Source organism: Suillus subalutaceus, assembly GCF_016647625.1.
Source record: "Suillus subalutaceus strain FC151 chromosome Unknown DFJ58scaffold_8, whole genome shotgun sequence".
Taxonomy (NCBI): domain Eukaryota; kingdom Fungi; phylum Basidiomycota; class Agaricomycetes; order Boletales; family Suillaceae; genus Suillus; species Suillus subalutaceus.
The window spans coordinates 80,124-103,781 of NW_024540257.1; the positions used below are offsets into that span (position 1 = coordinate 80,124).

Genomic DNA, 23,658 nt, shown 5'->3' on the forward strand with positions numbered 1-23,658 from the left:
TGCACTCATTCCGTCTGGACTCTAAGTCCCTCCATTATCCGTCCGGACTTGAGTACGCTACTCTTGTCTATTCCGAGACTTAGGATAGATTCCTATAGTCTACATATCCGCCTCTGTCTTCGGACAGTCCTCACCCATTAGTTTCTAGTCCGGATCCGATCCGGATTAGCCGTTACTCTATACATTCGACATCCGGAAGTCTTAACGGATCCGTTGCAATACTTATCCGTTGTGATACAAGACTTATCCGTTACGATACTTATCCGTCTCACTAGACGCGATACTTTAGCTCTCTGAAATAAGGGGCAAGACTCGGGAAAGGGGCACAGCGCACGAGCTGAGGCCGAAGCCCTTCGGATCCGATACTACTTGAGTACGGTCTTAACAGCTAGGAAGTGCACGAACCATGTCGGCTGATTGCTATGTCGCAACAAGGTGGCTTGTGAGGGTGCTGTTGTAGCTCTTAAGGATCTAGGGAAAGGCATGTCTCATAGGTTTTCATCCTACAATGAAACTGGGTCTAACAGTAAGCTAACCCACACTCCAGGAAAGAATGTTACTGTCTCTACCACCGAAAACACATCGTTCAAACTTCAAACGAGGCGGACATAGCCAATACAATGAATGTCACTGATGGACATACTATTTGTGTTCTTCTCATAGACTAGGATCACGAGGCAGGACCATAGAAATACCAATAGTGAGAAATGCGAGCGCCATGAAAAAGTAGTATGCCAGCCACGCATCACGACCTTCCTGCATCGAATAAGAAAAGACCATTGCACATACTGGTGCAATAATCCTCACTACCCCGTTAATGAACTGGACAATGCCATTGGTTACTCCAATGGAGGCGCAATTAGGAGCAGCTGCTCTAATAAACAATCCTATGCTTGCTAAGGATGCATCTCAGCCAAACAGAACACATGAAATGCTGGATTGGCATATGGATGCACATATCCAAGATAATTATTAGCGCACGTTGAATGCCAATGGCCAACCACATAGCGAAGTTCATTCCATAGGCTCGAGCCAGAGCATTGATCATGGGGAATAAAAATATAACAGGTATACCAGAGCCGAGACCAACCATATACATGGCGCGTGCACCAAAGCGATCATGCAAGCGAGCATATAAAAGGAGCTGGAATATGCCATCGGCGAAACCTGCTGTTGCAAGTATAACGCCAATGCAGGAGGGTCGAGGGAAACACCACCGAATTCAATTGGTGTCACATAGAAAAGTGGCTAGAGCTTGTCAATTGCGATAATAAAAAAGGTTACAGCACCAGAATTTGCTGCTATGGTAAGGACCTTTGGAGTGAGTGCAGCGCTGAGTGAAAGCGACTTTGATGAGTCCTCTTCAGAGTTTTCCTCCCCAGAACGATCCAAGGCATTACTTGATAGTACAGAACACTTTGCATATGGATGTTGCAAGAACCATTGTTTGATCATCTCCCAAAGCAGTGCCCTGGTCGAAACGCTCTTGTTACTGCAGTCAGTGTGTTCTAGATATGATTTTCAAAATCATTCTCACCTCTTTGAGATGGCAATACATGACTACACAAACAAAAGAAGCACATACATCAGGAAAACTACATATTACTTAATGTTCCCTTAATAAGGTCAGAGTCGCTGAAATCGTGAACAAAGTCCAATTCAAGTCCAGAATGAGTAAGAACACTGCACTTAAAAAAATTAGATCCATTTTCTTATGTTTGAGCTTAGAGTTGTCTTAACGCGCTTTGAAAAACAAATGTCGAGATTGTCCAAAATGGTAAGTGTGTAACAAGATGCAATCAAGACGAAGTCGGAAATGTGTAAAGCGCAGGTCAAAGCAAGATGAAAGATGAAGCAACAGAAAATTGTGGTGGAAAAAATCAAGCAGCATGTGGCTCAGATGGTAGTCATGATCAACGAGATGTGGAAGAGATGGTACAGAAGCAAGCAGCGATACCAGAACATCATACTAAGCTTGAGAGAATGCAACAAAGAAGTGATGTACCGGCGAGGATCCAGGGAACAGCAATCTGGAAATCAGGATGAGTGAATGCCAACAGTTAATACATGCAGTGAAATAAACTTACCTTTAGCAGAAAGCAAGGAAATTGACATATTCCTCATCAATCTCTTCCTCCACAGGCTCGTCAGCGCCCTTGGACCGTCCTCCACGAGGGGTAGCTTTCATGTATTCCTGGGCTTGCTGAATGATGCCCTCCATGGCTGTGGAGGGAACATTCTTGATCGCTTGCATGAACATGTGCGTATCGTAACCCCAGAGCGGCTCAGAGAAGCTCTCATTCTCCCCAATCACAGCCTCCCAGATGTCTCCATTAGAAGCGGATGCCTTACCCTTGCGTGTAGTATTAGCAGCTTTCTTCTTTCCCTTCCCAGTAGCCGCTGTGATGGTAAAACTCATCGATCCTACAGAAAGGAGGTACAGAGCGCATTTTACCTGTTGAAAAATTAAGATGAGTAAGGGAAAGTGAAACATAAAGGTAGGATAGTTACCACCCCTGCTGACAAAGCAAGTGATGCCCGCATGATTTCCTCTTCGCTGTTGAGCACTGGAATTTCCATCCAGCCTTGAGATGTGCAGCAAAAGTCTGCAACATAAATGTAGACTGCCACATCCCTGACCATGCCTGAATTATAAAATTGCATTAGCATGAAGCAATACAGAAACAACACGAACCTCTGGGTCATCAGAGCTAACATCTGAGAAAAGGAAGTGGTTGTCTTCGAGCCAGAACTTGGCAAACTTGGTATGCTCTTGGTCAGTTTTGTACATAGTGTCAGAAGCCATGAGACTTGTAATGATCATGACAGCGGCAGATCCAAACCCTCTGTGCCATTCACTGAGGCATTGTTTAACCTACCATTTGTGAAGTAAGTGTTGGTATAAAATTGAAGACACCGTTGACGTACCACATGATGGATGGCACCACCAGGTACGATTTGGTATTTCATGAGGGATGGATTGTCTGCATAAATGATGTTCCATGCCTTAGTGAGAATTGGAATGAGTACATTGTCCTCAATCAACCAAGGGTGGACATTCTCGCCACCAGCTGCATGCGCCACTGTGGGGATAAACACCCCGCACCATAAATTTCGGTCCAAGCAGCCAGGAGGAAGGTCGCTGTTCTTGTATTTTGCCCCCAAGGCCTCTCCAGCCATCACGTCACCTTCTGCCTCTCGTTTGATATGCTTGGGCGGAGGAGTGTTATCCACAACTTCCACGTTGGTCTGGAATGCAAATCTTGTTAGTAGTGAAGTCTTACATAATCAGCGTGACCTACTGATGCTGTGACTCATTTATTCCCACCTGTGTTCCTCATGGCAGCGCTGGCATCATAGTCTTCAAGATCAAAATTGTCAGCATCGTCTGCAATCATGATAGAGTCCTCCTGGCCCTCAGGGTCCACCGTGGCATCCTTTGGTTCAGACTGAGTGATATGGGGATGGGTGCTACCCAAACCATGTTGAAGGAGCCTCATTTGCAAAGGAATTGGTGGAGTTGGAGGTTTGGAAACATCCTTGACTTTAATCACATCCTAAAAGTAAGTTAGTATTGAACAAATTTAAAACTAGGTAAAAACTTAGCTACCATCAATTTCTGGATGCACTTTGGTTTACTCATCTTTGTGAGAGTATACACTGCTAAGCGCTCGGGCCCCTCAGCCGAGTCTGGTGTGTGATCTTCAATTTCAACATCGTCATTGAACACAGAGCTTTCAGGTGTCGCAGGGGGAGCTGTAGCAGTAGTCGTTGCATTAGTCGTTGCATGAGTGACTTGAGATAGTGCAGATCCAGTGGGACGAGAAACAGAAGAGGCACTTTCTAAGTGCAATGGCGCCTTGAATGGGGTAGACTCAATCTTTGTATTGACTCATTGAGCCCAACCTGAAACTGAAGATATTTTTCTTAGATCGCTGGTAAATTCATGGAGCAGATTCCAGTAAAATAACATTGTTTCAGTAAGTAAAAGCATGATGGGCAGTTGAAAAACACCCACATCAGCTTGTTCCATTCCTGGCAGTGTCTGGTGCACGTGGGTGAGATGGCTGCATTGCAGTTCAGACTGCATTGACAGCATTGCAGTGATCAGTCTTCTGGATGCATTTCCTCTGTCCCAGGACTTGAGAGTCTTCATCTTCATCGTCATCGACTGCAACAACATGAGCATGAGAAGATGTCGCTGCAGCGCCTTTGCCAGTTGGGTGGGGTCATGGCTTCTTTGAAGATACCGTGTTCTCCTGCTGAATGGCAGCTTTCTGCTGAGCGGCAGCCACTTGCACAATGGCTTGCTTTGCCTTCTGGTCTTGTTCCTCTTGCTCCTTCTCAGCGCGTGCCCGATCTTCTTTAACCTGAGCTGCAGTCCACCTCTTCTGTTTCGTGTCCAAAACTACCTGAGCAGGCCTCTTCAACGCATTAGTTGGACGTGTGTGAACCATGACCAGCAAGACTCAAGAAAGATGGAAATGAAGACACCCAAAAGGTGACAATGAGGTCAACTCGCTACTAGTAGGACTCAGAGTTGTTGAAGGGTGTTTTACGTGTACTAGTACATTGTGTTTTCGTGACATGCACTATCATTACAAAACTCAATTTCTCTGCAGTAATTTTATGATCAAGTCTCTCCCACAATGTCTGCACACCCTCATCACCAGTCCCGAAAGAACACTCATTCACGCAAGATATTTCAGGCTAATCTAATTCCTTGTCCTCACACTGGCTGTACACGTTCCTTCAGAAACCAATCTGGACTCACGCAACATCGCCATGCCATGCACAACTCTTCTTTCAACATCCCAGATCAGCAGGCAGCCCAAGAAAATTCTGAAGAACCAAACCTCGAGACCAGGAGAAGGCCTTGAGGCAGGAGAATTTGGCCTTGAGGCAGGAGAGTTGGGCCTCGAGGCGGGAGAATTAGGCCTTGAGGCGAGAGAATTCGACTGTGAGGCTGGGTAATAGAACATCGGGGCGAGAGAATTCGACTTCGAGGCCGAAAACATGAACATTCCAACTCCAGCCCTAAATCCCGAGGAGACCTACCGAAATTATCACTTAGAGCTCAATGGTGCGTATCTGACTATTTTATCACTGATGTGTTTCTTATTTTTCTATCAATACAGGGCAAATCTGCGATGAACATGGACAGTTCATCCACCCAGATGCTCTGCCACCTCCATTCACATCAAGAGAGCATGGTGACTGGACACCGTTTTGCGATTGCACAGAGTTCGAGACCACGGAGTTTTTATATACGAAAAATCAAATGTCTGGCGGTGATATTGACAAGCTTATGTACCTGTGGGGACGAATCTTGCGCATCATGGAGACACCCCACCATTCGCTGACCACAAAGACTTGTATTCAACCATTGATGTGATACCCCTTGGAGAAGTCGCATGGGAGAGCTTCACAATGAAGTTTAATGGAGAAGGCTCAGTTCCCAGCGATTCTGACTCGGAGGCTCGCGCCCCATGGATGGATACTGCTTACACTGCGTGGTTCCAAGATCCCCATGCTGTGGTCCACAACATGCTCACCAATCCAGACTTCAAGGATGAGATGGAGTATGTGCCTTATTGTGAATGGAAGGGAGAGGGAGGTGACGCAAAATGGCAGTGGCGCAATGTCATGTCGGGAGACTGGGCATGGAATCAAGCTGTAAGTTCTTTACTATTCAATATTTGACATGACGCTGATCTAAATAATCTTAGGATGAAATCGCCAAAGATCCAGCAACACATAGTTCGACTTTTGTACCTGTCCTTCTTGGAAGCGATAAGACAACGGTCTCGGTCACAACCAGACAAAATGATTATTATCCACTCTATGCATCAATCGGCAATGTACAGAATAATGTTCGCTGCGCTCATCGCAATGCTGTCACTGTTGTTGGCTTTTTAGCCATACCAAAGAGTATGTAGTGTTTTCACTTTCTGCAGTGCCTCCTGTACAACGTTTCTACAGCCGTAAAACAATATTCCGAGGATGTGCAATTTAGAAAATTTAAGAAACAATTATTTCATTCATCTCTCTCGTGAATATTGCGGTCTTTCAAGACCTTCATGACTGTTCCTGAGGTCGTGCGCTTTGGGGACGGTCACTTTCGACGCGTCATTTATGGCTTAGGACCATACATCACGGATTATCTGGAACAGGTCGTACTTTCTTGTATCATATCAAATTGGTGCACTAAGTAAGTGTTCTTTTTGCATGAACTTGTCTAAATCTAACGTATCCCTAAGATGTTTTGCTTTGCCAGCAGATCTAGATGGCGAAGATGCCCAACTTCGTGCTCAAATAGTCACAGACATCCTTTGTGATAATGTCGACTTCAGTACGCTGTGGTATCAGTGGGGTGTTGATGCTGATGTCGTGGTAAGTTTCGTTTTGATCCAACTGCTCGAAGCTTTCTAACAACAGTAGCCATTCACGAACAATTATCCACACGCCGACATTCACGAACTTCTGTCCCCTGATATCCTGCATCAACTTATCAAGGGTACGTTCAAAGACCACCTTGTCATCTGGGTCGAGAAGTATTTAGAACGCATACATGGAAAAACCCGTGCTAAGGTGGTAATGGATGACATAGATAGAAGGTACCCTTACAATATTTCTTCAGCGACTCTTGCTAACCCACAGACTTGTTTCTCTAGAATTGCTGCAGCACCATCATTTGCAGGCCTTCGCCGGTTTCCTCAAGGCCGTGGATTCACTCAATGGACCAGCAACAATTCAAAGGCCTTAATGAAAGTCTACTTGCCTGCAATCGAAGAACATGTCCCCGATGATGTTGTCTGGTGCTTTTGTGCCTTCCTTGAATTTTGCTACCTCGTATGACAGGATATCATCATGGAGAATACGCTTGAGGAAATTAAGGAGGCCCTTGACCGCTTTCACTGTTATCACAAGATTTTTCAAGAGACCGGTGTTCGTTTTGACGGATTCTCACTACCACGTCGGCATTCTCTTATGCATTATATTACGCTTATCCGCATGTTCGGCGCACCAAATGGTGTGTGTTCATCCATAACAGAGTCAAAACACATCAAGGCCGTTAAAGAACCATGGCGATGATCAAGTAAATTTAATGCACTTGGACAGATGTTACTAACAAACCAGCACCTTGATAAAATTGCTGCTGCACGTACAGACTTCATGGCACATGGAATGTTAGGTCCACATCCTGGTACGTATATCTCTTATCATATATAATATTGCTACTGAATAAAAAATTGAGTAGATATAAGCCAACAAGACCCATCACACGACAACAGAGATGTGGAGGACAGTGGTGAGGCAAACGACGGTGGTGAAGTGGACGATGATGGCGAAACAGACGACAGTGGCAAAGTGGACGACAGTGGCAAAGTGGACGACAGTGGTGAGGCAGATGAGAGGGGCGAGGAAGATGAAAGTGACGAGGAAGATGATGGTGCAGTGGAGGGAGCCCAAGTGCAATGTGATGTGAAACTGGCACGCGTACCTCATGCGTTATCTTTTCTTTCATATATATTATTATCTGACCCAACAAAAGAACGCAAACGAGCATGCACCATTCATGCGCTGGCAGAAGAACTCAATGTACCAAACTTGCCCCGACTGGTCCGCCTTTGTCTCTATGACCAACTCCTCGCAGATGATGAACATACATCTGATACCATCCCGCTTAGTGCTTGCCCCAGATTTGAAGGCCGTGTCAAGGTTTTTGGATCTGCAGTATCTACTTTCTTTGCACTGAGCGATCCCAGTGGTATTGGGGGAATGCAACGCGAACATATTTGTTCTGTCCCTTTATGGCGCGGAGGTCCAGGATGCTACGACACCGTATTTGTGAACACTGGAAGTGAGGATGGAATACATGGTATGGAAGTTGTCCATGTGCTATGTTTTTTTTTTCCTTCTGTTATGGCCGTGATTTGGAGACTTTTCCGTGTGCTCTGGTACACTGGTTTAAGCTTGTCTCTGACGAGCCTGATCCTGGAAATGGAATGTGGATGGTCAAGCCATCCTTTCTCGACTTAGAGCTCAACACTCTGGAGCTCTCAATCATTCACGTTGACACTGATCGTTCGTGCAGCTCACTTGCTGCCCATCTTTGGTGAGGAATTTGTCCCACAGAAAGCTACATTCCACGAGACTCTAGATACTTACTGCGGGTTCTATGTTAACAAATTCGCAGATCATCATTCTTTTGAAATAGCGTCTTGAATACATTATTTGCAAACTTTGTCACTTAACTACTTGATAGCCTTGCATTTTTTCTCAGTCAGACTAGTAAGTAGTGTTAAGTAAAAACGAGGGTAATTTGAAGTCATCTTAGCTGACTTAGTGCAAATTTTCAAGTGTCAAGCTGAATTAAGTAAAGTGTACATTTCCTGATGCTAGAGCTGGAACAGTGCATGGCAAAAGGTATGGGTAGGTTTTCAGGAGTTCTGATTGTCCAAATATTTCAGGGAATCTGTCTGCTGGTCAAGAGAGCGATCCACCAGTGAGTGACCTAAGATATTATAAATCTTACTTCAAGAACAAGCGGAAATACTGAATGCACCTACCCAACGATGCTGGCTAACATTAATGGGAGTGGGATGTATCTGTATGCCTTTGGCAAATTGGTTGCGTCAGTCATGTCCATCATCATACTTTTGATGACACCATTTTCCCCATTGAATGCCCTGCAGATAACATGACTGATCAGGACATCAGTAATTGACTAGTAATTGACAGACGAGATGACTATGTATCTGAGATGCAAACCTGACCAGCAGACCGAGAAAGGTTCTTGACAGCCCAAACGACAACATGGTAGTCGCTATCGCGAATGAAGCGATGAGTATTACAGGCTTCCGCCCAATGTGATCAGACAGTTGGCTCTAGTAGAGAACAGCCAGTGTTTGAGGGACATGGTACGATAAGTGCTCGAGATGACATCAGAAAGGGACAGAGGACACCGAAGGATGAAAACATGCTCACCAGGAAGCTGACATAGTATCCAACCTGTTGTTCGACTCCATTCGTCACGCCAATGTCTCTGATTAGCTTGACAAAATTTCAGTTGGCCGATCTTCGATTCCAAGCAGAAGACAGCATGAACTCACTTGGGGGGTGAATGGGGCAAGGGTCTTAAAAATAAGCGGGGTGTGAAAATATTGAACACCAAAATCATGGCAGGACCAGGATTTGAACCTAGGCCTTCCCAACTCCAGGGGGACGTCTTAACCACTAGACTATCCAGCCGTTACAGTTTCCCTCACTGCATCCAATGTGTGGATTACATCATATTCCAACAAAAAAATGCAAAACCAATATGATCCAGAACTGATCCCAGGGCAGAGGTGTCTTAGATGCCATCGGCTGCTCTGGCTGTTGCAGAAGGGGAGTCTCCTCATTATCCTGACGTGGTATCATGGTTGTGAGGGAAAACAACCGGATGCAAGATGGTAGATTCATTATATGTGATCTCAAACTATTCCAATGAGGCGATCGCTGACTGGCCCGTTGGCAGAACATGTTCTTTCCAATCAACTAATACGTGGCAAGTACTGTATCGGGGTAGGTACATACCCCAGCTACTCCACTATGTGTACGACCAGTGTCTGGCACTGGCACTAGTACCAGTGGATTTTGGAGGGTGTATATACTATAATTGAAAGCAGATAAATCAGTAAAAAAAATCGCAAATCATTAAGTGATTTACACGCACAATCTCAGGCTCTAGAGAATTGTAAACCAGATCAGTACCAACAAAACACGTTACAGTAGCAGACATCAGTGATCATGAGGCATGCCACATGCAGCACTTTGTTTGCTTTGCGGTACAGTGATCCCACGGTCCTTTGTACACTACTACTCCACTGTACAATTTGATTTTCTCATTGCATTCTTTGTCAACTCCCTGCAAATCATATATCATCATGTTCAGAATACATCCTGCTATGTGATGGTACCAAAATTACAGTGCTCAAATTTATAAATCCATCCGAAGCTGCAAATTATACCTCTAGGGCAATATATTTGAATTTCTCGAGCATCAAAACCTCACCACTGCACTAAGTTTCACCCGTTCTACTTTATGTATGAACATTACAGATGGATTAGAAGCAGTGGAGATGATTTTAGTCAAAGTTTCATTGGTGAAACACGTTGTGATCCACGAGTAACTTCATTATACAGACTAAGCTTGGACACGAGGTGCCTTTTTGACTCAGTCTCGCTCAACATCTCCCTTTTGCTGCCAGTATTCAACATATATCTTCAAAACACGCATATATTCTCTTAATATGGTTGGGAGGCCAAAATCATTGACGAAGAAGGCACAGGTCTTGTGTGAGGAGAAAGAAAAAGTCATGGCTCGTGCTGTGGCTATGTACCAAGCTGAACTCGCAAAACCAAGCTCAGAGAAGAAGCAGGGCCTTTGAAAGGTGTGCAGGGATGTTCAGAAGGCATACCTCAAGGAAACGGGCCAAGTTGTCAGTTTAAATCATAATACTCTGGCAAATCTCGCCAAGGGAGGGGTTCGGCTTAGCGAATTCAATAGCTCCACGAAAAGCTGGCTCACACCCACAGAAACAGACAAAGTTATCGAATATGTTGTGGAAATGGCTCGACAGTGGCTTTCCACTTAGCCACAAGCGTCTCAAGGAGCATGTTGATGAAATCTGTCGAGCCCGACTTGGAGATGCCTTCCCGCAGTCTGGAGTGGGAAAAAACTGGACTCAGCGCTTCGTTGAGAAGCACTCTGATCACCTACGAGCTTACCGAGCACATTCACTTGATACTGCTCGTGGCCGTGCCGTGAACCCGACAACTAACAAGGCATGGTTCGAAATGTTGAAGGATCTCCTGGAGAGTGGTGACGACAACAAACCAATGGCACCAGAGTGTATTTGGGGTGTCGATGAGACTGGAATTCAACCAGGAGGAGGAAGCACCCAAGAACGAGCACTTGGTAGTGCTGGAACGCAGGTTCAGTATCAGCAGCGAAACGGCAATCGTGAAAACATTACTGTGTTAGTCACAATTTGCGCAGATGGAAGTACAATTGCACCTGCGGTGATTTTCAAGGGAAAGGCATATCAGTCCAAGTGGAACGAAAATAATCCACTCAAAGCATCGTGAGTTGGCATGCATTATGTTGTGCTCTTAATCACTCATATAACACTGTTCTTTATAGTATTGGTTATTCAAAGAAGGGTTGGACTGACGGCGAGATTGGTGCACTCTGGATCAAACAATTCGATGAGCAGACATGTGACAAAGCTAATGGTCGTACTCGCCTACTTCTCGTTGATGGGCACAATTCTCACTACACTCGCGCATTCCTGGAGTATGCTCGGCAGCACCGAATTCACGTCCTCTGCTATCCTGCACACAGTACCCACATCTACCAGGGCCTAGATGTGGCAGTATTTGGTGTCCTTAAGCAGTGTTGGTCAGAAGAACGAGACAAATGGGAGCGCGAGAAAGGAGAGAAAGTGACGAAAAGCAACTTCCTTGCAATCTATGGTGCTGCCCACATTCATGCACTCACATCAGAAACCATTAAATCTGCATTCCGAAAAACCGGTGTATGGCCTTTCAATCCTAAAGTCGTCACAGATGAGATGTTAGCTCCTGCTCGCGAATCATCTAACCAGGGCCATCTTCCAATCACTCCTGAATCTCCTGTTCGAGCCATAATACAGCTGCTCAGAGACCTGCAACCAAGGGCGGAAACTCGTAATTGTGATATTCAACTTGGTACAATCGCTGAAGAAGATGGTAGTATTAACGACGAGACAACTCCAGGTAATCCTCACTGTTTGCATTTCAAAGATCAGATCAATAATTTATCAAACAGCAGACGAGAATACTTACGAGAACGATAGTCCTTTTCAGACTGGTGATAGAACCATTCCAAATGTCTTTGCACGACTCGAGGAAACATCTGCACTGATTCCTTATATCATCATCTCCCATCAAATCAAGTTCAAGGTTGCCTACCATGCCACTAGCAATAGTCTCACCCATTAAACGTGCGAGATTTCACTGTAACATATCTTCAAAGTCAACACGGGAGAAAAACTCGAGGAGACAGTCAAAAAACTCACCAAGCAGGTCACAACACTCAAAGAGCATGTAAGCGCCCTTCAAGCAACTGTAATTCTCCAGGGACGCTACTGTGATCGAGTTCGCCGTCATCTCGAGACACAAGAGAAGAAAGGCTGCCGAGAGGGTGACAATGTCAAGTTGAATGGAGATGGTATGCCAAGGCTACTTACCAGTGACGAGGTCTTCGAGCAAGTCCTGGTATACCAGGAGCGTCAACAGGCAAAAGCGGCCGAGAAGGAAACAAGGAAAGCAGCACGGATGGTATGAACTCGAGAGATGGAGTTGTGGATGCAAGAGGATGAGGCAAGAAAAAACCGAAACAAAGCCAAAACAGAGCAGTGGAAGGTAGCTGTTAAAGAGTGGGAGGTAGAACAACGGCTAGCAAAGCAAGAGAAACGAAAACCACAGTGGAAGAAGCCTGTCCGAGGACCACTCGAGAAGCCTTGTCCTAAGCCAAAGAATCCAAGGAGAAATGGTGGAAATATTGATGAGGAGGATGGGCAAGATCAAGGAGAGTTCATTGACATTCACGAAGGGTCGATTTGCGATGACAGCGAGTATGAGGATGACGACGAGTACGACGAGCGGTGAAATGTGACATTTGTCACACGCTGTAACATGGTTGTCACACCAACTGTACAAACGAATCAGGAAGGCGAGAAAATGACTCGTTCAACCAAGTGAGGTGCTGCCAACTAAGCAGGGCCCCAGATGTTTTAAAAACTTGGTATATAGTAGATCAAACCCTGCTCTGTCAGATGTACCAGATCAATTTTTGTATATTAAAGATTTCATTTTTTTACACTCGTTTTTTCATTTCACCGTCCAAAGGAGCGGTTGATCACTGTAACTGCCGCGATTTGCACTGTAATAACCGGAACTTGCCGGATGTCATCTTCACTCAACCAGGTCTGCCCAGGAGACTGCAAGTTGGTGCTGGCGCTGTCCTTACATATTCGAGATAGCAATTCTCAGCGCCATACGTTTTCACACATGGAATATAACTAATCCAAAACGCGTTGATCGACTTCCCTAACTGTCAGTCTGTGGTGAAGTAGCGATTCTCAAGTTTCAACTGCCCTGTATTTGACGCATGGAAGGCAGCTGGAAGGAGTATCCAGTGCGTTGTTCCTCCTTCTCTTTCATGTAGATTACTATGCTAACATGATAACGCTAATGATATGAATCTATGGCAGCCATTGTACACTCGCCCTCCTATCCTCAAACCCGCACAGTAGCATGAATTGCTCTTTTACCCATGTCGGATGCCCTCTACTCTTAAAATGCTCGTAACTGGTCGTGTCGTGTCGACGTCTCCCTGGCTCTATCCTTGAAGGTCGGACAGCGTGTTCAAATTTCAGAGCGCTTACTCTCTGCGAGGCGCAAAATAGGCAAAATTTAGGCAAATGATGATCTTTGAACATCGAACGGGTAAATTTCTGGCTAAACAACAAAGGGGGCTTTCAGAAGCCTATATCAATAGCCTCGAGGTTAACGCATGGATTTTTTATTTCACTAGAGCTCTAGAAGTTTCATGAACATTGCATTGACGATCGTTTGAAGCTCCGTCTGTATTGTAGTACAAGTCCTTCGCCCTAATCTCATGTTCGACCCTCAGTACTGTCGTTCCCAATACTGAGCATACGTTCTACAATCTCTACCCAAGATGCCTGACGTAACAGTGATCAACGACCTGAAAGAAGATATCCACATTGCTTTCTTCTTAGGTGTCCCTACCAACTGGAAAAATCATCTCAAACCTGGAGAACGTTGGACAACGCACCTAGCCAGCCTCCCGCTTCACTTTGAAGCGCGCTCTGTAACGGAGAGTCGCGAGTTCAGCCACGACGAATCCATGGAGATGTTTGCAACCATCGGAGGTGCTTGTGCTGCTGGTACTGCTTCGGTAGTTTCAGCAGGTGCATTGTTTGCTGGTGACATGGTTGCTGGCATACCCATGGTTTCGGGGCCGCTTATGGCTGTTGCGAGTGCTGGTGAATTTTGAGGTTTTTTTGATGTGATACCATGATGTTAATGTTGTCCATTGACAGGTGGCGCGAAATATGGTGCGTGGGGTGCACATGGGAGGAAGTTTACCGCGAGAGTCTGGGTGCCGTTGTGGCACCAGCCTCAGTATTCAGTAAGAATTGTTAATGGGAGGTGTGTTCTATGGGATGTCGGCGCCAATAGAGTGGTCTGATAGCTTCTGTATGTCCGACTCGACAACATGTTTCATCTCTCTGTACATATCAGTAGCCACCCCCTGAAATGTGTACGCATGTATGCAGCTCCCATTATGTATTCTCTCCAATGCGTCGAGCGTACTGTAACATAGCACCGACTGACAGAATTGGCGACAAGTTTGAGATGCCAGAAGAGAGAATTTCGGCTGCATCCAGTGCACAGTGGGATGAAAGGGCGACTCGAATGTTACAGTAAGCTATATGCATGCGTTCGAAGGAGTGACATAGTGATGTGCTGGAGTAGCTGCTCGATATGAAAAACAACGATATTCATGCGGTCATGCGGAATATAGGGCTGGGAAGTACCAACTGCTCGATTGGATGCGATGTGATACATTCTGGAAGATTTGAAGACAAGAGTCGGATGCATGTATGCACTGCAACGGCGCTGGGGGGGTACAGTGTTGAGGATGGCTGGTATGACAATAGAGTCTTTGCAGCATTGATGGAGGTGTGGAGGCCTCGTGTCCTGGGCGTCTGTGGAAACGAGGCAGTTGACTGAAGCAGTATAAAACGCACAACACACGCACCTCTGCAGCTTAGAGAAAGACGCCCACCTCCAAAGTCCACCTCGGTCCTCGACCGTGTCCCTCCAGTAACATGACGAAGCTCATTCCAATGACTACACTCCTGCGAGAGTTCAAAGGTCATGAAGAACGTGTAATGGCAATGACAGTTTTCCCCGATGAACGACGGATGATTACGGGCTCATGGGATAAGACACTTCATCTGTGGGACTTGAAGACAGGTGCTATATTGAAGAAGATGGAGGGCCATAGCAATTTGGTGTGGGGCTTGTCGGTATCACGAGATGGGCAATTGATAGCAAGCAGTGATACTGGCGGAGAAGTCATCGTCTGGAACGGAGAAACTGGAGAATCGCTCACTCGACTCACCAAGGTCTACTCTTATATCACCTCACTGGATTTTTCTCCCGATGGGACAGTGCTGGCCACTGGTTCAAGGGATGGAAAGACGAAACTATGGGACACCAAAACTTGGGAGCTGCAAGGAGATCCAATTGACTGTGGTTTGGTTTTCTGCGTACGGTATTCAACCTTTGGAGAACTTCTTGCCATCGCAACATCCAGCAATATCGAAATTTATAATCCAGGCACGAGGAAACGCGTCACATCCTTCAAGGCTCACACATCGCGCAACTACTCACTCGCGTGGACGCCCGATGGCACACGCCTTCTCACAGGCGGCGATAAGCGCGATCCTACCATACGTGAATGGGATGCATTGACCTGGCAGCAGGTCGGTGATCCTTGGATGGGCCATTCTAGCTATCAATGCCATTGCAGTTAATCCTGCTGGCACACTCGTCGCCTCCGCTTCTAGTGACAACCACGTCCGTCTCTGGCAGCTCTCAGATCGACGAATCATTGCCATCTTCGAGCACTCATTTTCAACGATATCCGTCACTTTTTCTGTGGACGACAACCACATCCTAAGCGGAGGCTCCGATGGGATAATCTCGGAGTGGGCATATGGTATTCATCCAAAGGCATGTTTCTGTCCTTGACTCATATACCACAAATCGAGCATATCTCGTGCAGATCCTAGCCGTCACAACAGCCCGCATTGCATGCAGAGATGGAGACTTATCTACCGCTGAAGAATTACTCACACAAGATATCAGCACCGATGCGAACAACCATACTTCCTACGCCCATCGCTCTTTCGTTATGGCCCGAAAACACGACTGGGACCACGCTCTTCAGGATGCAATCAAGGTGAGTTGTATGCACTGGTCATGCCCCCCTTACAAAAGGCTAACTTGATTTTTGACATAGTCCATCAGCATCCAGCCCTCATTGGTAGGCTATATCTCCAAGGGCATCGCCCTCTGCGGAAAAGGCCATGTCCGGGATGCGAGGGCAGCATTTGATGTTGCATCGATGTACACTAACCAAGATTCAGAAACTATTCATTTCCTGCTCTTGATCAAGGTATGTTGCAGTTGCCTCGCATATTCTCCACTTCATCATGTATTTCAGGCCATCGCGCTCTTCAGTGCAGATCAACATGACGAGGCAAACCTGCTCCTCAAAGAACTTGCTATCGGTTGTCCTAATGCCGATACTCTCGCGTGTCGCGTTGTGCAAGTAAGTATTATCCACGCTTCGTCATCAACACTAATCGTTGCAAATTCGCACATTAGGCATATCTACGTGTTCAACTCGGAATCAAAGCCTCGGATGGCGCACATCATGATGAAGCTGCCGACCACTTCACTGCCGCTATCAACTCCGGTGCTTTCTCATCGAAATCCATTCATGAAATATACGAGGACTTGGTCGTGGTGCGTTAAGATGATACGTACATAATGCTTTTTATAACTGAGTGTCTTTTACAGCTTTTTGGCTGGAACCTGCAGTCCTTGTGGCAAGAGGCACACCAGAAACGGTGTGATGCACTCCTTCGAGCAGGCAAACTTCAAGATGCCGTGAAATCATACCGGTACATGATGATTTCGAGTGACGAAAATACCAAGGCTGACTGTCTTGACTGGTCCAATGGCAAGTCTAGAATTCGTAATGTCATGCAGGCTACAATCCTCACCTGCATTTCTCTTAGATTTCAAGCAAGAATGCAGCGCACTCTGCATTGTCAACGGAGATGCTGCCCTCACTGCAAATGACTATAACAGGGCTATTGACCTATACTCAGCGGTGATCGATCTGGATTCTGCATCCGATGTCGTCTTCGCAAATCGCAGCAAGGCAGAGTTAGGTAAAATGCTATGGGAGGATGCGCTCCTCGACGCGCAAAAGGTGCGATGGCATCTACGTTTTCGCAGCCCATATTGACCTCGGCGATGCGTAGGTCACTGAACTCAATCCTTCGTCATACATTGGATACCAGTTGACATACACAGCTCTGCGTGAGGCGCGACGTTACAACGAAGCCATCGAGACCTTCACAATCATGTTGTCCAAGATGGACAATGCTCCCGAAGCGCATATACGAGGTAAGCCTTGGAACACTCCTGCATCGTCCCGAAATACCTATCTCGTTGTGCAGATCTGCGTCAGCAGTATGTCTATCCATCTGAAGTAGAAGACGATATTCAAAGAGCGGTTTGGATGGAACTCGAATATGCTCCCCTTCGTCTGATCAACACCTCTACGGGTCTTGTGTGCGATAGAACGACACAGATAAATGCCTTCAAAACGAGTCCGGAGTACATTGAGCTGATCTCATTTCCAACGAAGGATTCGAATCTCCGAACGGAGCGCATCAAAGATATAGTGGCAACGTACTTCCGCTGCGTCCTGCTATCACACAGGTGGGAAGAGACGGAGGCGCTGCTGCACGACATCCAGGACAAAGTTGTGTACGAGTTGAATGAACTTGGTGGCATCGTGAAACTGCAGTCATTCTGCAAAATCGCTCGTGATGCTGGGTATTACTGGGCATGGATGGACACATGCTGCATCGACAAGAAGAGCAATACCGAGCTTCAAGAATCGGTCAACTCCATGTTCGTCTGGTACCGCCACTCAGCGCTTACCATCGTCTACCTATGCGATGTCCTTCCTTCATCCCAGCCCGGTGCACTGGCGAGGAGTGTTTGGAACAAGCGAGGATGGACCTTTCAAGAATTTGTCGCTCCGAAAGTTGTTATCTTTTATCAAAAGGATTGGTCGTTATATCTCGACGATCACACTCCCAACCACAAAGAGTCCCCTGAAATCATGAATGAGTTGGAGGGTGCGACGGGCATAGATGCACGGGCCCTGATCTCCTTCCGTCCAGGGATGTGTGATGCCCGACAGAGACTCCAATGGGCATCATCGCGCGTCACTACATTGCAAGAAGACATCGCGTACTCATTGTTTGGTATCTTCGGTGTCCACTTGCCTGTAATCTACGGCGAGAAGAAGCAGAACGCGCTCGGGCGGCTCCTGCAGGAGATCGTGGCTCGATCGGGCGACATCACCGTCCTCGACTGGATTGGACAACCTTCCGAGTTCAATAGCTGTCTTCCAGCCTTTATTACCTCTTACGCCACTCCACGCACCCTTCCATCTTTGTCCGAAGACCAGATTCAGACAGCTATATCTTCGCTGCGAAAAAATCCTCTGGCTGTGGAATTGGCTTCCAATCTTTACGACCGACTTGATAACACGAGCGCTGCTCGTTTCGCGAACTGCAGACTGCAGTTGCCTTGCATAGCGTTCTGTGTTACAGAAGTCAATCTGAGCCACGATGCATCCCAGGAGACACGATATGAAGTCAAGGCAGAACGGGCTTCATGACCAGCTGATCACCACCAAAGAGCCGATTGAGTTCTCGCGGACAAGGCCCCTTCATCAAACGTTTATGCTTGTCCATCCCTGGGATCGGTCTCTCCTCGAGCCACCAGACTTTGCAGATCTGTTAGACGATACCGAGAGCGAGGGGGATTATTGGACGCCACCACCTTCTCCGTCAGACGACTCACCTAGCTGGAATCGTGTAAAACAGGAGGTGGATGATTTAGAATCGCGAGCTTTGCGGTTACTTGTTCGCCTTGGGCAACCTTTTGGCGCATTTTTGCTAGCGCGGCAGCGCGGTGGAGAATACAAGAGGGTTGCGTCGGATCGTGATATTATTGCGCAGGTCAAAGATGTGGCTTCTGTTCAATACCCGATGGACGTCAGGACGATAGAAATACTGTAGATGCATGTTTTTCCCGAAGATTAGTGATCTGAGCGGTTTTCATTGGTGCTTCGTATATGTGATACTAGATACTACATGCATGTGTTGGACTATAGTTTCCTACCATTGAGATCTATGTGCATCACTTCTCCGTCCGATACTAGACTAATGCCCCTTCATGCTCATTACATCTACCTGCAATGTGCATGGGTGCTCGGGTTCAATGTGTGCTCCAAGCCTCATCGCTTCCCTATGTATGATATCTCTACAATGGCTACTAAGTCTGGAGGCCGGCCTCAGTCATATACCAAGCGCTGCAATATATCTGTCGGCATATTCGAGACACTTGGCAAGGTTTGCGCTAACCTTTCCACTTTGAGAATGTTGCTGACGGCATGGCGGGGAAATTGCGCACTAACATGCGCTCAGGATATGTTTTGAAAGTGTTTGTGAAAAAAAAAACATAAGAGAAAGTGACATAGACTGCCCCGTCTGATTACATTATTATCATTTCCATCATAAGATTTAACAGAGATGGAGAGGGCAAAGGGGTAGATGACAAGCTCTTGGCTCAGCATATGGTTACATAGACAACATTTGTGACAGGTACCGAAGCTGATCCCGTATCCGCATCCTTGAAAGCTTGACAAGCCCATGCTAACATTGGTTCCCAATTTAGAGTACACGGTTCTTCCATTTATCTTTCACGTTGTATAAAGCTTCGGTGATAGTCTGAGGAGCAGCGGATGACTGGAACCCAACCCTGACCAAGGGTTCAGTGGTGAATCGGTATTGCGCATACAGGCAGGTGCTGTCCTCAACTGCGGTGCCTAAGGTCGCGCCTTTCTGCCAATCATAGCCTCGGGTGAAGACCATCTCCTGCACCCGATTATCGACAGTGATGTAATACACGCGGATCTGTCATGATGAAATGAGAATGAGATTACGGGGTATGGAAGGGCTAGCTTGACGAAAACTCGTACCTGTTGCAAGTCATGCCACGCCACGGCTGCGATGGGCGTGTTGATACGGGCAGCGGGCATCGTAGAAGTAGTGAGTTGCCGGAGGTCATAGGTCGTGCTCTTTGGGTCGTTCAACGACATTTCGTAGATATGATAGTCTTTGTTCTGAAAGTAGACTCGAAATCTCCCGTCCTCGTTCTGCACGCCAGCCATAGTAGTCCCGACGAAGTTGGTAGGCAGAAGGTCTGAAATGCCTGCTGAATCGGACATGGTGGCTACAACTCGTGAAGATGAATATAATCAACCATGGATGTGTTGCTAACTGTGACTCACATTGGTAGAAGGTCGATGACTGTTATACTTCATTCTGAATGCAAGGTGGCTGTAGATAGAATTTCCATATGTGTACAAAATATTTAATTACCTTGTTTGTTTGCCTGAAAAAGTGTGATCATGTCCGCTGCGCACGCTGGTATGCCGTCTGGAGAACTTCTTGCCATCACAACATGGAGCAATATCCATCCAGGCACGAGAGAGTGCGTCGCATCCTTCAAATTCAAAGCTCACACTGGAATCCGAAACGACTCACTTGCACGGACGCCCGGTGGCTCACAGACGGCGATAAGGTCAATCCTAGCATACCACACTGAGAGCCTAGAGGTGTGCGTTTGCAAAAGGGACAACTCACATGGTTTCTCAATTGGGTAATCCTGGTAAAACACGGACAAGTCCGAGTCAGTCAGTCCTGCCAGTGGTTACAACACGGTTCTTTCGGTCCTTGTATCCTGACCCCTCTCGGATCCTTACTCACAGAGTCCAGCACAGACTTGACCCTGGACTTTCCATTTCCCAGACGTCCTCCCTTGCTCTGGCCTTTTGTGTGTTGACACTGTTGAGTCCTTGCTGCAGGTTATGAAATCATGTGAACCCAACGATCATCTATACCAACTTGCCAACTTTGGAGTTTGCGCATGCCTCAGTGATTGTGATTACTGTCCATTCATCGGGCGTTATCTTCTGCAGGATAATTTACTCGTATGACAGACCAGCTATCACTGGCACCTAGTACAGGTGGATCGTTCGACCTAGTATGCTTTCGACGCAGTGCACACCTTCGCTGATACTGATACTCTTCCTTCGCCTCAATTTCGTGCGCAATCAGCTATGGGCCAACCCGCATGAAGAAACTCAGGCATACCTCCACCATATTTTTAGCCACAGTCCACCCACAGCGGTCAAGACCGGTACATCCGAATCATGTGTAGACACACGCATCGAAGGCCTTGGCAACCCCAGGTATGTTTCTTTCACTTTTTACTCGTAGCCCACTGTAACCTGACTAAACATGATGTGACAGACATGCTCTTGAGTTGCACTCAATGACGGCACAACAGCTAAATTTCTCGTGATCATCCTACTTTCCATGGCATGAGTTCAATCAGACTCGTATAGAACAACTCGATTTTTCCGCCTGCATCACTTCCAGCGGTTTGTATTGTTTGCAGTGAAATACACTGGATTCTACATCTTGACTTAGTGTGCTAAATGAATAGTACGACTCGTTGATCAAAGCCAAGTACAACCTATGATAAGAATAGCAAGGTTCACAGGACACTCTGGGACTCGTATGTCTCCTCCAACCCTGCAATTGGCTTGCCACTGTCATTGAGGACTGACTACAACATCGCCTGTTCCTTTAGTAAGGCTCTCTTGCTAACGCTGGTCGGTCATCTTTGGGCTTCAGCGCTTGGTTTAATCACATCAGTGTCTATCATGCCGAACCACCATAGCCAACACGGAAATACACACAGCATAATCTGAAACATCAACTTCTCCACTCCCACTCACTGGACTTCATTGACAGTCCCCATATCTCTACGTGTTGCTTCACCTGCCCATACCATTATGTCTGGTAGCGTAGAAGGCCGGTATATCAGACTTGAAGGCTGAGGTGAGTCATTCCATAGTCATCTTTATATCGTTTTGTGATCCTCACGCTCAATCTACAGCCCTTGGGCTCGTCGCAAATATCTTTTTAACCTTCTTCTGAGTGCATACCCGCAGGAATTTACGCGTCCATCAACTGTCGATTCGAGGAGGTGCTGGAGGCAATGTGCTCTTGGCTGTCGACAGCGAGCTCAGGCTTGTCCTGGAGCTCGTTGCTGTGATATCCAACCGTCCCACTATTCCGAAATTTTCTGGTGACGCAGCTACACGAGCAGGTGCACTCGAAGTTTTGCAACAGAACACCTGGGTGCACCTTGCTTGCCACTGGTAAGCAGGACCGTGCGCATCCTTACAATTCTCGTTTCGTGATGAGCTTTGATGACTTATCTTGGATATGTTGCTCGCAATCGCCTTTCCTTCTTAATTACACTTACCATAGACCTCTCACACCAAATACACATGATGGAGACTGTATGCTCCATGAGCCATAAGCTGCACCGTGATCTTGGTTCCAGATCATCGAATCGACAGAGTGAAAGGAAACCAATCAAAGCAGGTGCCCGATGAACGACCGCATTCCTTTTCAAACGAATGAGTGATAGACCATCAGCAGACAAAGCAAACAATTGCATAATTTTTACGCTGAAACCATGGACCAGTCCCTTTAGCCTGGTTTGACCTATGTTCTCTGTCGATGCCCCTTCCAGAGTGCCGTTGAGTTGCAGTCGAACTCGACAATACCAGAAAAAGCTAGAAAGTTTTTGATTCGAGTCTATATGCATAGAATACGTACAGTGTAGGGAGTGGTCTTTATATGTACGAGGCAGGATATAAGCTTCAATGTTAATAATCTTAGTCACTGAAGTCGTATACGATGGGTGCGTTGCGGCAAAAGATGCGAATTACGCTGAAAACTGCGAAGATCCGGTTGCGGTGATAACCAGAAGGATGGGTCTAGTGACAGACAACAGCCTATGGCATATCAGCCGCATCTCGATGTCCAATATCACTGCAAATGGCTTGTCCGATCTCGGCGAGCAGGCTCCTCTAATTTAACAACAGGAGAAGCGATTCTCCAGCGTGACTTCAGTCGCAAACCTAGTCGCAGTTGTAACAAATAACCTGAGAGCACGGACGTGAGCTCAGAAATATAATTAGATGTTGACTAACCATTAAACTTTGCAAGCGGCATGAAAAGAGGTCGTTGCAACGAGGAATCTGATTGTATTCGTGAACCATCACCAATAATAGATATTGCAAGGGGTCGATATTCTCGGAGAGTTGCTATGAGCAATGCATCAGAATCAGACAGATAATGATCATCGTCAAGGTCACTATCATTGCCAAGCTGCCAAGCTCATTGAGGTCATCGTCATTGTTGTCTGGCACACCCACGAGCCTCATGAGTTGGGCTTGCCCTGCGAGATGTGCTTGAAGTTCGGCCTGTGTTCAGGTCCGGGCTGGGCCTGCGAACAAGAATTGAGCAGCCCTCTCCCTTAGTAGAAGGTGTCACGTCCCGCGACCCGAATAAGATGATTTTCGGGCGCTTCAGCTACACAGCCTATATTGTATATAAGCTGTGAAGTGAACACGTACCAGGAAGCAAATAATTGAACTCTGACTTGACCAAAACAACCATTATTCCCTGTCGCCCGCCCATTACTGCTGATAGACCCCCTCGTACGTGCTGATTTTGAAATTTGGCGGATGAAAGCTGAGACAGCGCTGCACTCAGTACTTGACTATGT

The 23,658-nt window shown here is 46.6% G+C and overlaps 6 protein-coding genes and 1 non-coding gene across 7 annotated transcripts; 2 read left to right on the forward strand and 5 right to left on the reverse strand.

Moving 5' to 3' along the window:
• Positions 1 to 657: 657 nt before the first annotated feature.
• Positions 658 to 1,099, reverse strand: DFJ58DRAFT_837061 (uncharacterized protein; the record flags this gene model as incomplete). The annotated part of the gene is made up of 3 exons (XM_041392333.1): positions 658 to 756; positions 790 to 896; positions 982 to 1,099. 3 exons carry the CDS (start codon positions 1,097 to 1,099, stop codon positions 658 to 660), a joined length of 324 nt encoding a protein of 107 aa, XP_041249277.1.
• A 990-nt stretch (positions 1,100 to 2,089) lies between these two features.
• On the reverse strand, positions 2,090 to 4,457 carry DFJ58DRAFT_722473 (uncharacterized protein; the record flags this gene model as incomplete). Its single annotated transcript, XM_041384891.1, has 7 exons — positions 2,090 to 2,455; positions 2,512 to 2,645; positions 2,692 to 2,875; positions 2,929 to 3,236; positions 3,329 to 3,557; positions 3,611 to 3,880; positions 4,251 to 4,457. The coding sequence occupies 7 exons, from the start codon at positions 4,455 to 4,457 to the stop codon at positions 2,090 to 2,092; spliced, it is 1,698 nt and encodes a 565-aa protein (XP_041249278.1).
• A 328-nt stretch (positions 4,458 to 4,785) lies between these two features.
• Positions 4,786 to 8,229, forward strand: DFJ58DRAFT_713741 (uncharacterized protein; the record flags this gene model as incomplete). Its single annotated transcript, XM_041383943.1, has 15 exons — positions 4,786 to 4,960; positions 5,139 to 5,291; positions 5,345 to 5,676; positions 5,730 to 5,931; positions 5,983 to 6,005; positions 6,075 to 6,211; positions 6,261 to 6,393; positions 6,442 to 6,617; positions 6,675 to 6,852; positions 6,877 to 7,074; positions 7,123 to 7,207; positions 7,391 to 7,480; positions 7,568 to 7,899; positions 7,944 to 8,075; positions 8,125 to 8,229. 15 exons carry the CDS (start codon positions 4,786 to 4,788, stop codon positions 8,227 to 8,229), a joined length of 2,451 nt encoding a protein of 816 aa, XP_041249279.1.
• A 340-nt stretch (positions 8,230 to 8,569) lies between these two features.
• Positions 8,570 to 9,426, reverse strand: DFJ58DRAFT_652367 (uncharacterized protein; the record flags this gene model as incomplete). The annotated part of the gene is given in 6 exon segments (XM_041381679.1): positions 8,570 to 8,708; positions 8,776 to 8,889; positions 8,904 to 8,936; positions 8,984 to 9,057; positions 9,117 to 9,140; positions 9,307 to 9,426. The coding sequence occupies 6 exon segments, from the start codon at positions 9,424 to 9,426 to the stop codon at positions 8,570 to 8,572; spliced, it is 504 nt and encodes a 167-aa protein (XP_041249280.1).
• On the reverse strand, positions 9,184 to 9,255 carry DFJ58DRAFT_t33. The gene has a single exon. It is a non-coding gene; the product is annotated as a tRNA-Ser (tRNA).
• Positions 9,427 to 13,634: 4,208 nt separating the features above from the next.
• On the forward strand, positions 13,635 to 14,581 carry DFJ58DRAFT_762143 (uncharacterized protein). Its single transcript, XM_041388530.1, has 2 exons — positions 13,635 to 14,009; positions 14,064 to 14,581. The coding sequence occupies exons 1-2, from the start codon at positions 13,775 to 13,777 to the stop codon at positions 14,111 to 14,113; spliced, it is 285 nt and encodes a 94-aa protein (XP_041249281.1). The 5' UTR covers positions 13,635 to 13,774; the 3' UTR covers positions 14,114 to 14,581.
• Positions 14,582 to 19,458: 4,877 nt separating this feature from the next.
• On the reverse strand, positions 19,459 to 20,346 carry DFJ58DRAFT_762177 (uncharacterized protein). Its single transcript, XM_041388531.1, has 3 exons — positions 20,297 to 20,346; positions 19,985 to 20,238; positions 19,459 to 19,919 (listed from the first exon to the last, which is right to left on the reverse strand). The coding sequence occupies exons 2-3, from the start codon at positions 20,231 to 20,233 to the stop codon at positions 19,677 to 19,679; spliced, it is 492 nt and encodes a 163-aa protein (XP_041249282.1). The 5' UTR covers positions 20,234 to 20,238; positions 20,297 to 20,346; the 3' UTR covers positions 19,459 to 19,676.
• Positions 20,347 to 23,658: the final 3,312 nt, after the last annotated feature.